The following is a 17,198-nucleotide window of genomic DNA, read 5'->3' on the forward strand; positions in this document are numbered from 1 at the left end:
AGAGTTGCAGAGGATGGGAACCAGAGTTCAGAACAGATAGAGGAATGGTTATGGAGATGTGGTTAAGACCTCAGGCAAAGTCAGGAATCAAAAGATTGAGCATGGTGGGACTAATTTTCTGACTTGCCTACTTGCAAGTAGTACTTTAGGAAAGGCAGATGAGCTCAGGGCATGGATCAACACATGGAGTTATGATTTTGTAGCCGTTAATGAGACTTGGTTGCAGGAGGGGTGGAACTGTCAACATTCCAGGGTTCAGTTGTTTTAAACGTAATAGAGCAGGAGGGATGAAAGGAGAGGAGTGGAACTGAGTAATAAGAAAGGCATGACCAGGTTAATGGGGCTATATTAAGACTACCCAACAGGATTTAGACTCAAAAGAACAAATTTGTAGAGAGATCGCAGACAATAGCAAGAAACACAAGATTATGACAATAGGTGTTTTTAATTTTCTACATTTTAACTGGGATTCCCATACCATAAAAGGACTAAATGGGATAGAGCTTGTCAAACATATTCAGGAAAGTGTCCGTTATCAGTACACAGAAGTCACAATGAGAGAGGAGATCATGCAGTTGACAGAAGTTAGTGTAGGGAAACACTTTGCATCTAGTGATCACAATTCCATTAGTTCCAAGGTAATTATGGAAATGGATAAGCCTGGTCCTCAGGTTGAGATTCTAAATTGGAGAAAGGCCAATTTTACTGGTATCAGAAAGGATCTAGCAAATGTGGATTTGGACAGCTGATTTCTGGCAAAGGTGTACTTGGTAAGTGGGAGACCTTCAAAAGTGAAATTTTGAGAGTAGAAAGCTAGTCTGTCAGAATAAAAAGCAAGGTTGACATGCTTAGGGAACCTTGGTTTTTAACCAATATTGAGGCCATGGTTTAAAAAAAAAGAGGAACTGCATTGCAGGTATAGGCAGGTAGGGACAAATAAGTATAAGAAATGCAAGAGAGCACTTAGGAGGGCTAAAAGAAGGCATGAGATTGCTCTGGCAGACAAGGTGAAGGATAATCCTAAGGGATTATACAGGTATGTTAAGAACAAAAGTGCAACTGAACAAATTGGTCCCTTGGAAGATCAAAATGGTAATCCCTGCATGGAGCCGAAAGAGACTGCAGAGATCTTAAATTGATTTTTTACAACTGTATTTACTGAGGAAGTGGACACAGAGCCTACAGAAATGAGAGAAAGCAGCATCAACTATACAGATTACAGAGGAGGAGGTGTTCACTATCTTGAGGCAAATCAAGGTGGATAAATCCCTAGGCCTTAACAAGGTGTTCCCTCAGACTCTATGGCAAGCAAGAGCAGAAATTGCCAGGGCCCTAGCAGAGATACTGAAGTCATCCTCAGCAACCGATGAGCTGGTGAGCCTGACATTAGTAGTGGGAAAGTTATTGGAGGTACTTGAGGGACCAGATATATGAGTGTTTGGATAGACAGGGAATGATTAGGGATAGTTGGCTTGGCCTTCTATGTGGTAGGTCATGTCTAACCGATCTTATAGAGTTTTTGGAGTAAGTTACCAGGAAAATTGATGAAGGCAAGTCAGTGAATCTTGTCTACGTGGACTGTTGTTTGTCATCTATAGGAACGATCTGGATGACAATATGGCTAAACTGGATCAGCAAATTTGCAGATGATACCAAGATTGGGCGTGTAGTGAACAGCGAGGAAGACGATCAGAGCTTACAGCAGGATTTGGATCAGCTGGAAAAATGGGCAGAAAAATGGCAGATGGAATGTAATGCAGTCAAATGAGGTGTGGCACTTTGAGAAGACCAACCAGGTCACTGAGGAGTGCAACAGAACAAAGGGATCTGGGATTACTGATTCATAATTCATCATTCTTTATAGAAAGTGACATCACAGGTACAGAGGGCCATAAAGAAAGCATTTGGTACATAGTACTTCGATCTATGAAAGCAAGAGTACAGGTGTTGGGATGTTAGACATTGGTTAGGCCCATTTTAGAGTATTATGTGTAGTTTTAGTCACCTACCTACAGAAAAGATGTAAATAAGAATGAAAGAGTACAGAGAAAGGATGGTGCTGGGACTGGTGGACCAGATTATAAGGAAAGATTGAATAGGTTAGAACTTTATTCCCTAGAATGTAGAAAATTGAGGGGAGATTTGAAGGTATATAAAATTATGAGGGGTATAGATAGGGTAAATACAAGCAGGTTTTTTTCACTGAGGTTAGGTGAGACTCCAACTGGAGGTCATGGGTAAAGAGAGAAAGAAGAAATGTTTAAGGGGAACATGAGGGGAAACTCCTTTACTCAGAGGGTGGTGAGAGTGTGGAACAAGCTGTGGATACAATTACGATTTCAACATTTGAGAAGTTTGGATAGGTACAGTACATGGGTAGTAGGGGTATGGAGGCCTACGGTCCGGGTGCAAGTCGATAAGATTAGGCTGTTTAAATGGTTCAGCATGGACTAGATGGGCCAAAGGGCTTAATTCTGTGCTGTAGTTTTCCATGACTATGATCCTAGCAGGCTGTACATGCTTTATGACTCCTGAGGAAGTGAATTAACAAGAGAGCTTGAGCATGCTAGAATTCTATTTAGTGAAATGTATGAGAATGAGGGTTGATCTTACAGGTGTATAAAATCACGTGAGGCATATATAGGTAAATACATACAAGTGTTAGGGAATCAAGAACTAGAGGACACAGTTTGAGGTGAGAGTGGAGCAATTTAATAACTTTTTAAACTCAGTGTATATGGATGGAATGAGCTGCTAGAGACAGTAGCTGAGTTAGGTTCATTAAAATAGCACTCGAACAGATACATGGACTGGAAAGGTTTAGAAACTTACAGGCCAAACAAAGGCAAGTGCAACTAGCCTAGATGGGCAACTTGGTCAACACTGACCAGATGGGCTGAAAGGCCTGTTTTCCACCACTGTAAAATACAGCTAGTGATTCCTGTACAACAATGTCTAAATCTACTTACCATATACAACGGGATACACTGTACCCCTGATTCCAGATGCTGGACAATGCATATTTTTCCCATTCAAATAAACGTTCAATTCCACATGATCGTAAGTCAGTCCCTTAAAAAAAAGGTCAAATTTAATTAAGTCTGTACAATCACAAGTAACGTAAACATTTTAAAATAAAGATTCAGAATCTGTATGTATAGAATGAGGCCTAACCTTGTGGTACATTTTGGCTGCAGTGACTTGAAGAACATATTCAGAATAAAATAGCCCCATTAAAAGTAAAACTGCATTTTTCTTCTTGGGTAGTCCCTTGGGAAACACCAATGACGCACTTAGACTCCAGTTCTAAGTGACTGTAAAAGGCAATGTGGAAACTACAGCCTCTTTATCAGACAAGGGCAGATGGTGACTAATAAAGCAGGTCGATAGGCCAGTTTGTGAGGTGATCCACTCCTCCTTCCAGTAACCTGTGTACTCCTGATGCATATTCTTAAGTTTCTCAATACTGTCCCAAATGATCCTGCAGTCATGGGGTAGACATTCCCAGAAGTCAGTGAGTGGGAATGCTGAATTTCTTCAATGTGGAAAATCTCCTCTGTGTACCTGGTAATGCTCAGAGTAATATGTTTCAGGAGCCTGGTAGCACGCACACATGCTGTGGCCTGCATGGTATAGCTATCCAAGTGTAACTGGAGACTCAATACGAGGAACCTTGTCCTAGGAGAGGGCACAGATGTCTGTCCTTTTAATCAATTTGGAGGATTTTGCAGCAATAGTATTGGTGTATTTTTCCAGTGCCTGTTGTAGGTCCAGGTCTCAAAAGCATATAGGATGGCATGAGCAAAATAAATTTCTTAAACAGTCCTAGTGGATACTCACAAGTAGTAAATTGCTTCTTACATACCACAACATCTCCTTCTTGGGGAAGACTGTTAGCTGGTAGTCGGTTTCGCTCCTCATTATTGTGATAAATAGCTCCATCATGCCTAAGTACTAAACTTTGTGCATCTCGACCAAAGGGGATCTGGTTAAGATTAGCTTTTTGAGTAGCAACTCCAACCCCCCAAACTCCTGAAAAAAAGTAAGAGGGCATCACTGTTTAAACATACACTGGTTTCCTGAAATCTAAACCACAGGCAAAAATAAAAACAGAAAATTCTTTAAGCATTCAGCAATGCAGTCAGTATTTGTGGGAAGCGAAACAAGTTTCAGTTTATTTACCAATGCCTGAGAGATTCTAGCATTTTCTGATACTTTCATTTCTGATTTCAGGCATCTGCAGGTTTTTTCCCTTTTTTTTATAAATTGCTTTAATATTGTATATAAAATGTGTATATCTTAAAAGAACTCTGTACAATCTTGATTTTTTTTCCTCAGTACATTATAATCCAAATCACAATGTGAGTTTTGTCTACATTTCAAACAAAGTAATTCAAGTTGATCATCAATGATTCACGCATTTAATTCCTGAGATCAAGGGTTTGTCCTTTCAGGAAAGTGAGCTATAATTTCTGGACTTTAGGTTGATCTTATTGAAACATACAAGATTCAGACGGAGTTGCCGGCAGAATAAGTATAGTGAGGATATTTCTCCCATGGGAATGTCTAGAATATGGAGGAATAGCTATAGTAACCCCTCAGACGCACCAGAAGAAACGTTAAGCGACCACGTAACAGCAGGAAGTCATCTGAGGGAAGCCACGTGTGTTCGATTCTGTGGCTGGAATCGCTGGCTGGAACCACGGAAAACAGCTTTTAGCTAACAACGGGGAAGCCCGCTCCCCTGACTCAACAGATTGGCATCTTAAAAGACCTGGGGCAAGTTTAAACCGCATCACTTTTAAACCCAACAACGCTGCAGCTTAAACGAACTGATAGTGACTTATCTTTCCATCGGACAATACAGTAACCCCTAGATAACGATAGAGTTATTTCTTATCGGTTATTATTATACCCGCACTTAGATTTAGTATTGACGATGTATATCATCTGTATGTTTTCATTAATCTTCTTTTTGTGCCCTTAATCAATAAATACTTTTAAAAATAGTACCATCAGACTTCGACGGACCTCTCTATCTTTGCTGATAAGTGATCCAGTTACGGGAATTCATAACAGTAGACCAATACAATTAAGCAAGGGGTCTATTGACCACAGGTTGGGAACCACTGGTTTAGGGCCAGATTAATGGAATTAACAGAGTAGTCATCAGCCCGTTGGGGGAGAGGAGAGTGGGAGGATAGGGGAGGGAGGAGAAGAGGAAAAAGCAGAAAGTGAAAGGGGTAGGGGAGAGAGAAAAGAGAGAAGGGAGGGGGTGAGTGGGGGATAGGGGAGAAGGAGGAGATAGGGCAGGGGAGTGTGGGGTAAGGGAAGAGGTATAGGAGGTGGGTAGGGGAGGAAAGAGGGGGAAGAATGGGAGCAGGTGTCTGAGAAGGTATTAGGAGATCAGCAGAGAGGAAAATGGAAAGAGGGAGGAGGGAATGAGTGGAGCGGAGTGTGAAGAGAGAGGAGAGAGAAGAAGAAAATCGAAAGGGATGTGAATGAGATGAACAGACTGAAGAGGAAAAAGAATTGGAGGAGAGGGAACAAGAGGTGAAATAAAACAATAATGGGAATTAGGGAGGCCAGACATCCAGCTTTAGGCCAGACAGTCCGGCTTTTGAACACTCTGTCCTCCATCCGGTGCCACCTTGAGCCGGATGTTAATTTCTCCACCTTTTTTGGGTCTGACTAAAAAACTTCTATAAATTACCTCAGATATATTTAAAACAGTGGGAACTGAAAGCTATAACTGATGCACCATCAAAAATCTACTGGACTTTTTTAACACCGATCTACAGTCAGCCCTCCTTATCTGCGAATTTCACGTGTGAATTCAACCGTGAATCGAGAAAACCCTGAAGTGCTCTTCTAGCACTTGTTGTTTGAGCACGTACAGACTTATTTTTCTTGTCACTATTCCCCAAACAATGCAGTATAACAACTATTTACATAGCATTTACATTGTATTAGGTATATAAGCAATCTAGAGATGATTTAAAGTATATGGGAGGATGTGCATAGGTTATCGTGGATCAGGATAAAAAAAAAATCAGAAGTTCTCTTACCAAGTAAGTCAGAACAGGTACATCTGGTATTATTTAGCATCAGTTAGTCAAATGTTTGTCTTAGTATATAGTATATATTTTACCTTTCTATGAATATAAAACACATAAGAAGGTATGCTTCAGTGCTGAGCTCAGGAACGGAAGTTCCTGAGTTCAATTCAGTGACAGATCACTCCCAAGCGCACTCGCCATCCGTGCCTGGTTGATGTGGAGGATCAAAAACCCAAAAATTAAACCACTGTGTTGCTTAGTAATAATTGTAGCTTTCGTCGAGGCAGGGCCTTTCTCACTTTATTCTTTAAAATTGTTCCCTTTTGTTAACAAACTGTAGTCTAATGCTTTTCCAATGACCGATGGTGTTTCACCTCTTTCCAATTGCTTTATTATTTCCACTTTATTTTCAATCGTGATTATTTTCGTGATCAGAAACACTGCAGATTCGGAGCTCCACAGCTGGGTCCTAACGTCCACCGCACTGAGACAAGTTAAATAAGGTCTGCGGTTCCGCTGGGTCCTAAGGTCCACCGTATTGAGACAGGTTGAATGAGGGACTTGAACATCCATGTTTTTTGGTATCTGTGAGGGGTCCCGGAACCAATCCCTCGCGGATAAAGAGGGCCGACTGTGTAAGAAAAAGTTACTTCTTTCAGGAATCTGATTTTTTTGAAACCTCTATCACAGAGGATTGTGGACACTGAGATAGATATCTTGACCAAAGCAGAATCATAAATTATGGAGATCAAGTAGGAAAGAGGAGCCAACATCAAAGACTAGACCATCCATGATCATTTTGAATGATGGCACACCATTGGCACTATGCTTAAACCAAAATAGTGAATGAACTGATGTACCAACTACTTGTCAAAATGGTAAAGCACTTGATAATTTTCTACAGAGTTCATAACCTTGTGGTAGATTACTGAGAGGCAGAAAATAAAGACCAGCCGCTGTCAAACTACCGTGGAGGGAAATTTATCAGCTCACTTATTAGAAACTCTGGTTAGCAAAGAATATTAACTTATTGATTGCTACATGTTAAATAGTCATGATGTCATAAAACCCACTGGACCATCTGGTCAGTGCATAACTATTAATCTGCATATTCCCAACAACCTGCACCCAGACCATAGCCCTCCATACCACTCCCATCCATGTACCTACCCAAATTTCTCTTAACTGCCTCAACTCGTTCCACACTAAAGAATTGCCCCCTCATTTTCCCCTTAAACATTTCACCATTCACCCTTAATCCATCACCTCTAGTTCTAGCCTTACCCAAACTCAGTCGAAAAAGTCTGCTTGCATTTATTTATACTTGTCATAATTTTGTAGACCTCTATCAAATCTCCCCTCATTCTCCTAAACTCCAGGGAATAAAGCCCCTATAACTCATGTCCTCAAATCCTGGCAACATCCTTTACATTTTCTCTGCATTTTTTCAATCTTATTGACATCTTTCCTGTAGAAAGGTGACTGAAATGCACACAGTAATCCAAATTAGGCCTCACCAATGTCTTGTACAACTTCAACATAACGTCCCAACTCCTTTACTCAATACTGTGACTGATGAAGGCCAATGTGCCAAAAGCTCTCTTTATGACCCTAATCAAGGAATTATAAATGTTTCTCAGATCCCTCTGTTCTACTGCACTCCTCAGTGCCCTATCACTCAACATAGAAGACCTAACTTGGTTTGTCCTCACAAAGTGCAACACCTCAAGCTTGTCTGCAATAAATTCCATCTGCTATTTTTCAGCCCATCTTTTTCCAGCTGGTCCAGATCCCATTGCAAGCTTTGATAGTCTTCCTTGCTGTCCACTACATTCCAATCTTCGTATCACCTGCAAATTTGCTGATCCAGTGTACCACAATATCGTTCAGATCATTGATATTGATGACAAACAACAACAGATCCAGCACCAATCCCTGTTGCACACCACTAGTCAGAGAGACAACCATCTACTACTGCCTGCTGGCTACTACCGTGAAACCAATGTCTAATCCAATTTACTGTGTCATCTTGAATGCCAAGAGACAGAAACTTCTTGACAATCTCCCATACAGGAACTTGTCAAAGGCCTTGCTAAAGTCCATGTAGACAGCAGCCAATGCCTTCCTACATTAACTTCCTTGGGGTAAAAAAACTATAAAATTGGTTAGACATGACTTACAAAGTACAAAGCCTAATAGTTATCAAATAATATAAGTATCAATGCTCACCTCCTAAAGGAAGTGTATATTTCCTTTTCGTCTTGACCTTAACTTCAATATTTCTCATTAGTCAGATTACCTTTCATCCAAACAGGAACATTTTGTTCTTGGACACTTGCTGTTCCAGTTATAAATATTTCCCACTTGCCATTCATTCATTTTCTTTCATACCGTCTCTTCAAATCGACCTTGACTAGATCCGAATTCTACCAGCATGACCCTGCTCCACTCCCCACCCATGCAGCACGAGTAAGCAATTAGTACCCCTCCACATCAGGTGCAAACAGACCCGCCTGTACAGATCCCACCTTCTCTTGGAAAAAAGACCAAAAATCTGAAGACCTCCCTCCTGCACCATCTCACTAACAATGTGTATTATATTCCTATTTCTGGCCTCACTGGGACATGGCATGATCTGAGGTGCCCCTGACCCTGGCACCTGGGAGGCAATGTACCATCCAGGAATCTTAACCTTGTCCTCAAAACCTTCTGTCTGATCCCTTAATCATTAAGTCCGCTATCACTACAGTCTATTTCTTCTCCCTCTTCTGAGTCACAGAGCTAGACAGAATGCCAAAGACCTAACCCCTGTAGCTTTCCTCTGCTAGGCCATTTTCCCCCCAGCAGTATCCAAAGTAGTATATGTGTTATTGAGGGGAATAACAGCAGGGTGCCCTGCACTGGCTGCTTATCGTCTTTCCCCCTCCTGACCATGTCCCGCAGCTTAGGTGTATTACCTCCCTTATAAAGAGAGAATGCTACACTTTAAAACTGAGAGGGAAAAGAACAAAACCTTAATAGAAATCATGTTACTATTTTTAATTCATTGACATATGTGGTTGAAGTGGAGATCTATAATTAAGATGGCTTGACATTTGCATCTAAAAGTAAATTTCCCTCTAGCAGAAAAGTGCAGTAGATGCAGCTGGACAAAAGAGACCCTTGAATAAACTTAAAACAGTGAGTAAGAAATATTGGTTTGTCAGACCAGTAACAGCAAAGAAATTAGATAGCTGAGTTTGCACAGTGGTTTAAATTTAAGGAAGTCCAAGAAAATCTGTTGGGGAGATTTCACAAAGAACACTTAAGAATCTTTTAGTATCTTCCTGAGCAAATCATCAAAGAAGCTGTGGAGACTCAGAAATACCAAGATTGTTTCAAAATTCTCATTGTAAAATAATCTGAAAATTTTCACTCTGCTGTGAACAAAAGACCCTACAGATTCTGGAAATTTTGAGTAACACTTACAAAATACTGGAGGAACTTAACAACTCAGGCAGCATCTATGGAAGGGGAACATTTGATGTTTTGACCCGAGACCATTTAACAGTACTCAGCCTTCCTGATGAATGGTCTCGATCTGAAACTCTGACTGTTCATTTCCCTCCATAGGTGCCGCTTGACTTGCAGCATTTTGTGCTTTACACTCCCGAGTGAGATGTGAGTTAGCTTTCAGTAACATATTAAGTCTTCATAATTGGTTAACAAACTCTCGGGTTATTGGAGATAATTTAATGGATGCACATTGTCATTTCCTCATTGAACTTTTCAAAATGTAATTAATTTAAATGGAATCATTTCTTTTTTTTGGAAGGTTGGTTCAATATTTCATTTGTAACAATCTTGTCAAACAATGTTTCTGCCTTTTCAGAAGATAGTTATCAGACATCCACATTACTGTGATTTGGAGTGACAAATGGGCCAGGCCTGGACAACAGGTTTTCTTCCCTGTATAGTATCAGTGAACCAGGTGTTTTGTTTTACAAATTTAGTTAGTTTATTAACTTCCAGATTTATTTAATAAAATGCTTTTAAATATGGAATACAGTATAGCGAAGTGTAAGGTTATGCACTTTGGTAGAGAGAATAAAGGCACAGACTATTTTCTGAACAGGAAAACAAAGTGCAAAGTGACCTGGGAGTCCTCAAGCAGGATTCTCTAAAGGTTAACTTGCAGGTTGGATTGGTGGTAAGGAAGGTAAATGCAATATTCGCAGTCATTTCAAGAGGACTAGAATATACATTGATCAAACTGCACTTGGAGTTTATGAGCAGTTTTGGGCTCCTTACTTAAAAGATGTGCTGGCATTGGTGAGGGTCCAGAGGAGGTTCACGTGAATGATACTGGGAACAAAAGGGTTAACATACTTGGAGCGCTTGATGACTCTGGGCCTGTACTCACTGGTGTTTAGAAGAATGGGGGAGGATCGGATTGAAATCTATTGAATAATGAAAGAGCCAGATAGAGTGGATGTGGAGAGGATGTTTCCTATAGTGGGTGAGTCTAGGATCAGAGGACACATCCTCAGGATACAAGGATGTCCCTTTAGAACAGAGTGAGGAAGTATTTCTTTACCAGAGGATGGTGAAACTGTGGATTTCATTGCTATAGGCTGCTGTGGGGGCCAAGTTATTGGGTATATTTAAAGCAGTGGTTGAAAGGTCCTTAATTAGTAGGTGCATCAAAGATTATGGGGAGAAGACAGGAGAATGAGGTTAAGATGGATAATAAATCAGCCAGGATGGAATGATGGCGTATACTCGATGGGCCAAATGGCCTAATTCTGCTCTTATGTCTTATAGTCTAAAGATCTCAGCTTCCTTGATTGATTTAAATCAATGAGCTAGTCCTATAATTTAACCACTGTTACCTAATCTCTAATATTTTCTCGTACAATCTATAATATGGCTGGGGTTTAGGGTAACAAGGTGTGAACCTCAAACTAATTTCCTTTTATACAGATACTAGAGAAACTCTCACTTACATGGAGGTCACTTCAATCTGCTCAACAGTTCGACATGCCAAGGATGACGCTTAAGAGCTTAGCTCGTATTCAGGGGTCCGAGATCTCGAGGCTCTGGAGATGAGTGGATCGAGGTCAGTGCCCTGGCAGAAGATCGGTGTGTCGTGGGAGTCAGAAGTTCTATGGCTGTGTGCCCAGTGACCCGAGATCTTTGGGCACAGAGCTCAGAAAAAATGATGCAACAGACTTTTAACAATGTAAACCAGCGAGTTGTTTGTTATGTCTCCCCTCTTGCTGTGAAATGGAGACACTTCTTTTCCCCTTATTAGGGAGACAGAGCTTGTGATATGTAGAATACCGGGTGAACGAGTAGTCTTTGGGATACTGCAGGTCTGTGTCTTTGCTGTTGCTTTGCTGCATACTTAAGTGCTTGGCGGTGGGTGCCATTACTTTTTTTTTCGCTGATGGGGGGAGGAGGGATTGTTGTTTGCTGCTGCTTACATGCAGGAGGGGTGAGCTGGGGGGGAGAATCTCTGAGGTTCAAACATTTAACTGTCATTTATTCTTTGGGGGCACTCCTCTTGTTAATTATGGATGGTTGCAAAGAAAAAGCATTTCAGGATGTATATTGTATACATTTCTTTGACATTAAATGTACCTTTGAAATTTAAATCATATCATTGTCATTTGTGACCCTTTAGTTTTAATTGATGATAGATAAATGTGGTCAGAGTCAATTGTTTTTTTGTTGAAGAGTTTTGCATATTCCTTCTGTCTGTAGTGAAAAGACTGACTCTTAGATTTAGGTTAGATACCTTTAACTCAAAAGTTTAGATTTCCTAATCAATTGAATTTTCTTTCCGTCTATGTCACTTCTGAACCTCCTAAATTCCAAAGAACTCAACAGAAGTTTAATGCAATCTTTCCTTGTAATTTAATCTAGAAATCAGGTATCATCCTGGCAAATCTATGCTCAATTTGCTCTAAATTAATCAACAAAGGAATATAATTTTGGTAAAACTTCTACTTCCTTATATTTCAGTCCTTTATATATAAAGGACAGCATTCCAATGGCCTTTTAAATTAGTTTATCTACCCATCCATGACATTTTTATGACCTACATACATTCTAATCTTTCTGTGACTAAACTTATTTGACTTATTATTTCACATTTGTGTAGCTTATTAAATACTAAGTAGTCAGATACTTTTAGATTACAATGTCACCTATTGTTTTGTCATCGGCAAACTTATATGTCACTTTATGTTATTCATCAGATCACTTATAAAAATGAAGAATAACTGCAGCTCCGTGCAACTCCACTAGTGTTACTTTGCCACTCTGTGTAGCTATCCAGTATTCTAGCTCTGTCCCCTGCTGTTCAATCAATATCTCAAGGAAAAATGATTAGTCAAGTCGTGACTTTTATTGTCATTTCGACCATAACTGCTAGGTACAGTACATAGTAAAAATGAGATGTTTCCAGGACCATGGTGTTACATGACACAGTATTAGCCACACTGAACTGCATAGAAAAGCAATTACAATAAACGGCTACTAAATGTACTGTAGTTCAATAATTCTCCAATATATTCACCAACCTGTTGATTGGATTTTGAATTCAAAGTAACTTTTGTTCTGATGTAAAGGTGCATTGGCTAGGCAACCTCCTGTGCCACATATTCTCCTCCCATTTTTAACAATAACTACATCCGTTCCTATAAAGATAGAATAGCTGTTAATAGAATTAACATCATTATGGAAATATAAAATCATTTAAAAAGTTAAATGCAGTAATGTAACGAATTCAAACTATGCCAGAAGGAAAAATAACAAAAATGTGCTATTATATAATGTCAAGCATGGTCTAGAAATGTCCACAATACTTCAGAATTAATTATTTTTGTAAGGTAGAGTTACTTGTCATGTTACAGGAAATGGAAAAGGATAAACCAATGATGTAGTCTATTTTGTTATTGAGTAGATCTTTGATAAGGTGAAATACAAAGGATTAACAAATAAAATTATATTACACTGAAATGACATTGTATGTCCCAATCACTTTTAACACACATATACTATGGTCATTGTAGCTGACGTCAACCTGTCTCAGGATCAAACCCGCAAAAAGTGACTGGCCTAGATGACTTACCCAGCTCTGTTCTCAGATCAGCTAGTGGGAATATTTGCTGACATCTTTAACCTTTCCTCACTCCATTCTGAAATCTCCACCTACTTAATGACCACTTATATCCTGATGCCAAAGAAAAATAAGGTCACGTGTCTTAATAAATATCACCCAGTGGCTCTACTATCTTTAAGTGCATGGACAGGATGGTCATGGCACACATCAACTCCAGCCTCCCAAAAGTCAGACAAGTAGGCAGAGGAGGTGGAGTGGTCCTGTTGGTAAAAAAAATTAAATCAATTCCTTAAAAAGTGGTGACAGGGTCAGATGTAGAATTGTTGCTAGTAGAGTTAAGAAACTACAGGGTTAAAAAGACCCCGATGGGAGTTATATACAGGCCTCCAAACAATCAGCAGGATATGAGATGCAAATTACAACTGGAGATGGAAAACGTATGTAGAAATAACAATGTTGCGACAGTCGTGGGGGGATTTCAATATGCACATACATTTGGTGCTGCGGCCCAGGAGAAGGGATTTGTAGAGTGCCTATGAGATGGCTTTTTAGAGCTGTTTGTGGTTAAGCCCACTTGGGAAAAGGCAATTCTGGATTGGATATTGTGTAATGAACCAAATTTGAATAGTAAGCCTAAAGTAAAGGAATCCTTAGGAGGCAGTGATCATAATATGATAGAATTCACTCTGCAGTTTGAGAGGGAGAAGCTAAAATCAGATGTATCAGTATTACAGTGGAGTAAAGGGAATTACAGAGGCATGAGAGAGGTGTTGGCCAAAGTTGATTGAAAGGGGTTACTAGCAGGAATGATGGTAGAACAGCAATGGCTGGAGTGTCTGGGAGCAATTTGCAAAACGCAGAATACATCCCAAAGAAGAAGTTTTCTAATGGGAGGACGAGGAAACTGTGGCTGAAAAGTAAAGTCAAAGACAGCATAAAGCGGGGACTTCCGGTAAGATGGCGACTGCTGAGCTGCTCCGAACTTTTGTTCCGTTACTGTCGCTATCTTTGCACTAAATGTCTCCATTTTTTAAACCTTAGTCGGGAACTTTTTCGGTATCTCTTACTTGCCTGTGAACATCTCTAACTTACAATGTCTAGCAAGAGCTCTAAATCCGGGAGAAAGGAAGCTCCAGCTCTCTCAGACGAGACCCTGGCTGCACTCGGTCAGCTCCGAGATGAAATTTTAAAGGAATTCAAAACCGCTTTCAAACAGTTGGAGGTCAAGATTGATCAAATCAATGACAAGGTGGGCAAACATGCCCAACACTTATCTCACATCGATTCGACTTCTGAAGATTTAGAAAGTCGTGTTCGATACTTGGAGACTCTCTGTTCCAGCTTGGAGGAAAAGTGTAACAAACTCCTTTTCAAAATGGTGGATCTTGAAAATCGCAGCAGACGCTGCAATCTTAGAATTCTTGGATTGCCAGAGGCCACCGAACAGGGATCAACAGTGAAGTTTTTCGCCGAGTTTCTCTGTGAGATATTCGGGAAAGATTTGCTTCCAAACCTGCCTGAGCTCGAACGGGCACACCGGGTCCATGTTCCCGCCGGAATTCTGGGCAACCGCCCGCGACCAGTAATCTTGTGCTTCCATCAATACCAGGTAAAACACCTGATCATAGAGGCACGTCGCAGAGGTTCTTTTATTTTCCAGGATACAACCATTCGCTTTGTGGAAGATTTTGCACCCCAGACCTTAAAGATGTGCGCTGAGTTTAAAGGCACAATGAAAGTGCTTTTTGATCGTGGTTTTAAACCCTCTCTTCATTCCCCTGCTGATCTACGAATCAAACTTAACACAGGGAAATACAAATGGTTTAAGTCAGCCAAGGAAGCTGAAGCATTTGTGGCAAGTCTTCTGGCTATCCAGCCATCTTCGGAACCCGATCAGAACTCCTAAAATGGTGGATAAGTACTTCTCGTAGTAAAATTACTTTTTCTGGACTCAGACTTTACTTGAATCATTCAGACATTATTCATCGAAACTCTAAGGGCTGTTGACAATCTCTCCCTGGATTTGGTGTGTGTGTAATCTATCTTTTATTGTTGTACAACTTTATCTACAGAGTTCTACAACTGACTTTAACTTGTTTTGGAGGTTTGAAGTCTTCAGTGAAGGCCTTCCTGTTTGTTGGTTCACAGTTTAATTGCCGATCTATTTTTCCTTCTTTCTATATTTATTTATTTTATTATACTTTTTTCTTTTCTTCACCCCATTTTTCTAATTTCTGAATTTTTTTCTCTCTTCTCTGTAAATGGTTGATAAATACTCGAATTTATAATTTTCCCCTTCCTCTCCTTTTTTTAATCCCTTTTTTTCCCTTTCTCTTACTTTATTCTTCTATAATTTTTTCGCTGGCAGGTTAGCTTTGGTCCTCTTCCGATTTTCTCTGTATTAAGTTTTATATTCCTGCAGAAGGTGTTCTAATCTGTAGTTATGTTTTTTAGTGCATAAACTAGTTACTACTTATTATAGTATTTACACGGAACTGTTGTTAATGACACAGATCTGGAAGTTGTATTTGGGTTAATTTTTTTGGTAGAGCTAGCTACTTGTTTTGGTAGCCGTCTAGTTTTGGGTTGTATGGGTGGGGTGGGTTTTCTAGTTCCAACATCACTCACTGTATTTATTGTTTTTCTTTATTGCTCAGGACATGTATATGTTTTGATTTTACAAATCTATGTTTACATCTCTGCTCCCAGACTGCTATTGTACTGCTTGACTTTTTATATGCCTTCTGCCTTTTATGCATTAGTAATCGATAATGGCTAGTGCACTTAAATTTGTGAGCTGGAATGTAAAGGGATTGAATCACCCTGTTAAAAGGAGGAAGGTATTCTCACATATCAAACAACTCAAAGCTGACATTGCTTTCCTTCAAGAAACTCATATTCGTTGTTCTGATAACTCCCGGCTTTTGTCAAAGTGGGCAGGTCAGCATTTTCATTCATCCTTTCCCGCTAAAGCTAGGGGAGTCTCCATTCTTATTAACTCAAATATTCCTTTTGAACTCCATCATAAAATATCTGATATAAATGGCCGTTTTATTATTGTTTCTGGCAAACTATATAACACTAAAGTTGCACTAGCAAACCTGTATGCCCCCAACTTTGATGATGTTAATTTTTTTGAACGGTTTTTTTCCGCACTACCAGACTTAAACTCATACTCTCTTATACTGGGTGGTGACTTTAATTGTTGGTTAGATCCCAATTTGGATCGATCGTCCTCTGTTACTAGACCACCTACTAAATCTGCCTTAGCTATCTAATCATTTCTCTCTAATTATGGTATCTCTGATATATGGTGTTTCCTCCATCCTACGGAGAGAGATTATTCTTTTTTCTCACATGTTCACCATACATTCACTAGAATTGATTATTTCTTACTCGATAACCAACTTATTCCATTTGCCCACTCTTGTGACTACCAGAGTATACTGATCTCTGACCATGCCCCAATTACTCTCTCTCTGAATTTGCCTGGTCTCCCTCAGAGGAATAAACACTGGCGGTTTGATTCAACTTTACTATCAGATGATGATTTTTTTAAATTTATTAAGGATCAGATAACCTTTTATTTTAACACTAATACATCACCTGAAGTGCCATCCCAGATTGTCTGGGATGCCATGAAAGCATATCTGAGGGGGAAAATAATCTCTTACACAGCAAATCTCAACAGAAGATCCCGTGCAGATCGATTAGACCTCATTAACCAGATTAAAGAATTGGATCAAATATATGCCCAAACTAAGAACCCTGAATTATACAAGAAGTGTGTTGAACTCCAAACTAAATTTAACCTTCTGTCCACTCAACCTGTCGAACGCCAACTTCTCGAAAGCAAGAGTCGCTTTTACATTCATGGGGATAAGTCTGGTAAATTCCTAGCCAATCAGCTGAGGCGTTCCAAAGCCAAACAACATATTACAAAGATCCAGAAGGAGAACGGAGACTTTACATCGGTTCATTTAGAAATTAATGACGCATTTAAAAATTTTTATTCTTGGCTTTATTCCTCT

At 39.8% G+C, this 17,198-nt stretch overlaps 1 protein-coding gene across 1 annotated transcript in view; it reads right to left on the reverse strand.

Moving 5' to 3' along the window:
- The window catches only part of LOC132393105 (SPRY domain-containing protein 7), a 59,083-nt gene that overhangs the window by 9,332 nt on the left and 32,553 nt on the right, over window positions 1–17,198 (reverse strand). The window contains exons 2-4 of the mRNA XM_059967917.1: window positions 12,626–12,742; window positions 3,866–4,032; window positions 2,970–3,072 (exon numbers count right to left, since the gene is read on the reverse strand). Of these exons, the coding sequence (XP_059823900.1) occupies window positions 2,970–3,072; window positions 3,866–4,032; window positions 12,626–12,742 (387 nt within the window). The remainder of the gene's footprint in view (window positions 1–2,969; window positions 3,073–3,865; window positions 4,033–12,625; window positions 12,743–17,198) is intronic.

The sequence above is a fragment of the Hypanus sabinus genome, chromosome 4 (genome assembly GCF_030144855.1).
Source record: "Hypanus sabinus isolate sHypSab1 chromosome 4, sHypSab1.hap1, whole genome shotgun sequence".
Lineage (NCBI taxonomy): Eukaryota > Metazoa > Chordata > Chondrichthyes > Myliobatiformes > Dasyatidae > Hypanus > Hypanus sabinus.